Consider the following 6701-nt stretch of genomic DNA (forward strand, 5'->3'; position numbering starts at 1 on the left):
GTGTGTGTGTGTGTGTGTGTGTGTGTGTGTGTGTGTGTGTGTGTGTGCGTGAGACAGGAGAGAAGTGAGAGAACACGAATATGTGCACACAGGGAAGCATGTTCGAGGGTGTCTGATATGCTTTCATACTCCCACCCAAAAAAGCCTTTGGTGCTTGCTGTGCTACAGCACACTTTACTGTGACTCCTCCACTGATTTAATTAACCTTTTCCTGGCACTGTTCACACAATGAATCCGTAAGCCATACTCGACTGTAAAACGTGAACCACTGCTTTGTAGACCTGCGATATTTTTTTTTTTTGACAAATTGAAATTATTTTCCGATACATCTCCTCGTAAACAGTCGCGGAGCGTGAGCGCGTTACAGCCGCACTGGCCATCCTCCATGAAAACATCAAAAGGGACACACTTTCTTTTCTTTTTTTTCCTCATGAAATGACTTTGGACAGAAGGTGCAGGCCGGAGCAAGTGATGCTTCTTTAACAAAGGATTACAGCCATCGCAGTGGAAGTCCCTTTCTCCTAACAAGGGGTCAGCAGACGCCAAGCCGCTCACACCAAACAATAAACCCCATGTGTGACGGTTTCTACAGCCGAGGAGGGCTGTCTGTCACGATGTGCTGCAGTGCTGTAGCTGCAGTACCTAACAAGTCAGTGCGCGCTTTTTCACACCCTATTAGGAATACAACTCAACTGGGCCATGCTATGTTTCTGATCCGTGCAGTCATTCATGTTTTATGAGGGGTATAATATTGATTCGGGAGGCAGCACAGTCAACATTAGGGCAGGAAGGGGAAAAAAAAACAACCTTTCTCAATGTTCGCTTTCACACAGCAGCTATACGTTGACCTAACGGCCCTAAAATATGAATATTTATATCCCGGTAACACTTGAACCTTAAATATAATCATTTAATATTTAAACATTAAAAATACATTGCAGGAAAGCGCCGTAGTGGCCTGGTAGCTGCAGGATGGCGGCCCCCATTGGAAGCTTCTGCCCCACAGTTGTGATACATGCGCTTTTTTATGCGAGGAGATTTTGTGTCCTCATTTAATATTGATTGCCTTCAGTGTTTGTTACCAGGACTGGCAGTGCAGCACCGCGAAGGATGAGTTCATGTGTATTTTGAGGCTTTAAATCTTACATTTAAAAAGGCATTCTAAACTATAATGGGTTGAGAAAATTGCATTCCATCTATTACAGAGCAGTGACAAATTCAATTTTACAAGAAGAACAAGAGTGCATGGTTAGTTCCGTTATTTGTTTTCCAAGACATTTCAACAAATTCCACATTTGTCTGACAGCTGCTTGCCTCCATGGGAGTGAAGCACCCAAGGACAACATGTGACCCACATTCTAACATCTCCGGTACAAATACAGCTTCAGTAAAGACCGTAGTACCATTATGAAACCAGTTCTGTAATTACTGTTTGAAAAGCAGCTCATTTCCATCCTCCAATCTGTCATAAAAATACAGGAATATTTCAAACACATTGAATCCATTGAATTTTCTCAATTATAAAAGGTTACAAGTCATTTAGAAAACGATCTTACAAAAATAACTGGGGCACCAGGGATTTCAATAAATTGTACAACTCCATATAAATGCATTTCCCATAATGCAGATTAAATCAATAAATGACATGAAGTTACCGTATTATACTGGGGATGGGGCTTTAGTTGGATGACTTTGTTGTCTCCTAATCTTCTGCAATTAACATGCTACAAAAAACTTGCAGTAAGCAGTTCAAAGCTCCATTTTCTCTCACTTCAACTGCCGAGTGCAAACATTTCTTTTTTTAAATCAGGGTGCCGCTTACAGTAGCGTTACGTACGCTCCCTGCAGACATGAAGTTTCAGCACTATACAGCTGGTACACGTCACAGCGCCATAGTAACCGAGCATATGTGTGTGTGTGTGCGTATATATATATATGTTGATAGACTACATCAATATAAAAAACTTTCTCTTCATGCAGAATTATTTAATTCCTCACTTTCCTATAACTGACAGCTTGCCATACACAAACACCCACGCTTATGTGTGTGTGTGTGTGTGTATGTATGTATGTATGCATGTATGTATATATATATATACATACATACATATATATACATACATACATACATACATATATATACATACATACATACATACACACACACACACACACACACACACACACACACACACACACACACACACATAAGCGTGGGTGTTTGTGTATGGCAAGCTGTCAGTTATAGGAAAGTGAGGAATTAAATAATTCTGCATGAAGAGAAAGTTTTTTATATTGATGTAGTCTATCAACACAAGTATGGATATATTCAAAATAAATGATGAGTTATTTTAAATAGTTTTAGATAATATTTTACAAAAATTATATGAATTTCCATATTTATGTTTCATGTGTTTTTATATATTGGACATACATTACAAACACATATATATATATATATATTTTAAGGCACAGAGAAATGAAGGCACTCTTTTGTTTCTTTGGTCAAAGCTGAGCTGCGTAGCGTTCATGGAGTAAAGACTAAATGTAAATGGGACGGTCTCATCTACTGAGATATACAAAAGACTGCTGAGAATCAAATGGACGTTATTACAACTAGAAAACCCACAAAACGGACACTTTAATCAATCAATTTTGTTTTCATGGGATTCTATCACTGGCAGGGGATTATCTTAAGTGTAAAATCAATGAAAGCTGCTTAACAGATTCTTTCTCTTTTTTTTCCTCCTTCATACATTTTTTTTTATCCAATAATATATATCTAAATTTATTTATATATATATATATATTTATATAAACATTTATATATATATTTATCTAATTTCTTCAATAATAATACTTTCCTTTTTTTTAAAGCCAATTATCTTGTACAAGAGAAGTAATAAATGTCAACATCAAACATTTTTTAAGTGTTGACACACGACCTTATAAATCCTTGACTACACAGAAATGTACTCTCATCTCTTTGACTGGCTGGGTCCTCTTTACTCCTGAGGAACTGAAAGATATGCTCACCAATGAATCACTTTAGAAAACAACCCCTCTCATTCCGTGTCTGTGGCTGCACTCGACAAGATGCCCACTCTCGTTTCATTCTTAAAAAAGGTGGACCTCCTATACTTGAATCACAAAGGTTAAGACTTGCAGATGCCGCGCTCTACGAATGCGCCGAGCCTTTGGTACTTGTCTGTGTCGAACACTCTGTTGAACAGAGCGAATTAGAATGAAATATTGAGTTCATTTATGAATAAGTGGGGCTGAACGGCCCCTTGTCGGAGCTTCTGCATGCATATTCAGTTGATGGAAACCTTTGGATGGGTCATTTCTCCTATAGCTGCTTCATTAAATTGTGAAAGTCAAAAGTGCAATGCCTCCTGACAAAAAAAAAAAAAAAAAAAGAGACCGAGATCTATAGAGGTGGAACAGCGGGACAGATTTTCCTTCGCTCCAGCTCAAAATCTAGATGACGAAATGGCTCCAAAAATAGTTTTAGAAAAAAGAAAGGGAGTTAGAATTTTTAATTACACCGTGACTCATATTGTTCTTCCTACTGTACATTTGTAGCATATTAAAATGGCATGCGGTTAAAAGAACAAAGAGCAAACACACTCTTACATAAATAAATGAGTTTTCTTAGATGCTTTTGATTTTGTAAGATAAAAAAGGAATGGCACCTGGGATACAGATCCAGCAGGTATTGTTTATTTTACCTTTTATGAAACTAATTGAGGCAAAAAGCGAGTTAGACAAAGTCTCAGTGGGACCTTGTACTAACTGGAGCCAATCAGCAGCAGCTTCCTGTGACGTTTCCAAATGAAACTCCAGAGGAGGTATGCCAGACGGCGGTAGGATGGTGTGTGTGTGTGTGTGTGTGTGTGTGTGCTCATGCAATATAAGTGGTGGGGGGCAGGTGCAATTGAAGCTCAATTGAGAAGCTATTGAAGCTGGACTCTGCGTTGTCCTGGAGAACGGAGCACCGACTGATGATATGTTTTCCTGCTTGGCCTATACAGCAACACATCTGACTGGAGTCCAGTGCTGAGGAGGTTAGGCGGGTGTTTACCGGCACCTCTGTGGTTGGGGTGAGCTTTCTAGTGAATCCTAAACATATACAGTGCACTGGGCTAACAGCAAAAGGCCAGACATTAGGACAAACACATGGGTTTGGGTAGGGAAGGCATTTTGAAAAAGACTTACTCAGCTGCCCTCCCAGAGACAAGCTCACTGTGATGAATACCGCCATTAAGAAAATGACTTGTCTCAAATGTCAGACCGAAGCCAATGCTTTCCGAATAAAAATTGATAGCACACGAATACAAGACATTTCCCTTTTTACCCTCTATTTAATGTTCTCGCCAGTGTAATCAACCCTAATTATTTTAACTGCCTGCCACTCTTTCAAATTATGGCTTTTTTAAAAATAATTAGAGCTTTACATTCAGTGTGTTTTAATGGTGATGGCTCGCACTTTGATGATGAGGAATGATGAACAATGTCAGCTGCACTCAACACCAGAGAAGAAATCTTAAAGCTGTACACTAAAACATATGAAGCTCTAAGGACGAATTTAAAAGACAGGGGGAATACATTACTGACTCAAAGCATGGAAGCCCGGATGAAGAAATACTGTTAAAAAACCAGCACTAAATGCCTTGTTAAAGTATATTACAAAAGACATAAAGGCCGTTCCAAACTGCTAACTATCCTTTCAGGGAGTAAGGGTAACAAAACAAACAAGAACATGGTTTATAAAGTCTACATTTCGCAACAATATGCAGCTACCTTGTGTGCAATTGATGCAGCAAAGATTTGCCCTCTTCAAACACAGACCCTCAATCCACTGTCTCAGGTTTCCAGCGTGATCACATTTGCACTTCAAACCGTGGTAGCCATTTAATCAGCCATTGTGCGTGCCCAGTCAACCACTGCAGAATTTCTAAGCAAAACCTCAGAGTGAGGCACACAAAGCTATCTTTGATTATACGCCAGCCCATGGGGAAACTTCATCAAACTCCTTTGCTTCCTGTGGAGCAGGACCAGGTGACTACGAACTACTCAATCGGAAGGCCACATTCTTTTCCTGCATGCAGCTAGGAATCACGCCTTTGATCCGAAGGCAGCTGCAAATGCCTCTCCAGATACCGGCCCCACCAATCGCGCTTCCACTTGCCTCCACCAATCAGGGCCTTGTCTCCAGCGCCAACCGTAACTGCTGCCTTTTTTTTTTTTTTTGTTTTTTTTACATACAGATTCCTCTCCTTTGCAAAGCGTTTGGAAGCATGATCCGCGAACAAGACAAAAAGACGGAAAAGTGTGACCTACTCACCCATCTCATTGTCCGATTTATTGTCCATTTCCGTGTCAGTGAGCGTGAGCGCAGAGTTGGAGCGGCTGGAGAGGCATGAATCCTGCCCAGAGTTTGCCCCCGTTCCCCAGAGAGTCATGGTACGTTCCGGTGATACAGGTTCATGGTTTTCTGTAGCGACCGGGCCTCTGGAGTAGCTGCTGAGCGGGTGGGAGAGGCCCGTCTCAGGGCAGAGCGCCAAGCCCCTGCGAGCCGAGGGCTCACAGATCCCGAGTTGCCTCAGCGAAAACGTCTGCCCTGTGAATGACAAGAGGTTGTAAAGTTAACAAGCCAATCCACAACACGGTTAATGGCCAAGAAAAGAAAGAAACCTAAGAACATGATGGAAGAGGAGCAGGTAATTGTTGAATTAAGGCTCAACAACGTCCTCCCACACTCATCAACTTATCAAGATGCTCAAAAGCATTTTCTTTGACTTACTGTGAATCCCAGTGCAGCTCAAACTCGATTCTGGAAGTAGGTGAGCTTTTTAAGATGACCTACTTTGCTCAGACATTTAAAACCCAAAACAAATCACCAGAACCCAAGCTTCTTGTGTTCATCGACACATATGAAAATGTGTAGATGGACACATTTATTTCACAATAACTCACTACCATACCTATTTTGGTCTAATCATTTGGAATGAATCGAGGCTCTGGTGTTCACTGGAAATAAAATAGCCGCGTCTGAGCAAAAATAAATTAATACAATTTAAGAGGCAGAAATATTGTCAATAAACAAAAACACCTCATGTCGACCTCATTAGGAAGCTCCAGAACTGACTAGAAAATATGCTCAATGTTTGACTCATTTCATATCATTTAATCTAATCATCTACGTGTTAATATTTTTTCTGCCATCTGGTCAGTACGGCACCGACACCCCAAAAATGATTAATCATGTGATCAACCTGAAATTGAAATTATTTTAGTAAATATAATATAGTTCCTACATTTTTTATTGAGATGTATTTTAGATATAAATGAGCTCATCTACATTTATTCACTTCCACAACAAAATAGTTACTTTATCAATAATGATTTTTAGAATGTCCAGGTCAGACGTGTCAACATTGTTAAAACAAATGCAGCACAACATAACATATGTTTACATATTTTATGTTTTTCATGTCATATGTGAGGTGATTTTGTATTTTCCCTCGTTATGTCCCTTTGTAATGTATTTTGTCCTGTTGGAAATGGTGCCAAATACAGAAAACAGATTTCTTCACATTAAAAATGATCATTAGATAACAACACTTTCATACACCATCTCTCTCTCTCTCTCACACACACACACACACACACACACACACACACACACACACACACAC

At 39.8% G+C, this 6701-nt stretch overlaps 1 protein-coding gene across 8 annotated transcripts in view; it reads right to left on the reverse strand.

Moving 5' to 3' along the window:
• Nucleotides 1-6701, reverse strand: part of LOC116394105 (teneurin-3) — a 139784-nt gene that overhangs the window by 117041 nt on the left and 16042 nt on the right. For all 8 annotated transcript variants that reach the window (XM_031866925.1, XM_031866931.1, XM_031866930.1 and 5 more), the window contains exon 3: nucleotides 5348-5623. In XM_031866925.1, coding sequence (XP_031722785.1) covers nucleotides 5348-5623 — 276 coding nt within the window. The remainder of the gene's footprint in view (nucleotides 1-5347; nucleotides 5624-6701) is intronic.

This window comes from Anarrhichthys ocellatus, unplaced genomic scaffold, assembly GCF_004355925.1.
Source record: "Anarrhichthys ocellatus isolate YVR2014 unplaced genomic scaffold, GSC_Weel_1.0 scaffold37, whole genome shotgun sequence".
Lineage (NCBI taxonomy): Eukaryota > Metazoa > Chordata > Actinopteri > Perciformes > Anarhichadidae > Anarrhichthys > Anarrhichthys ocellatus.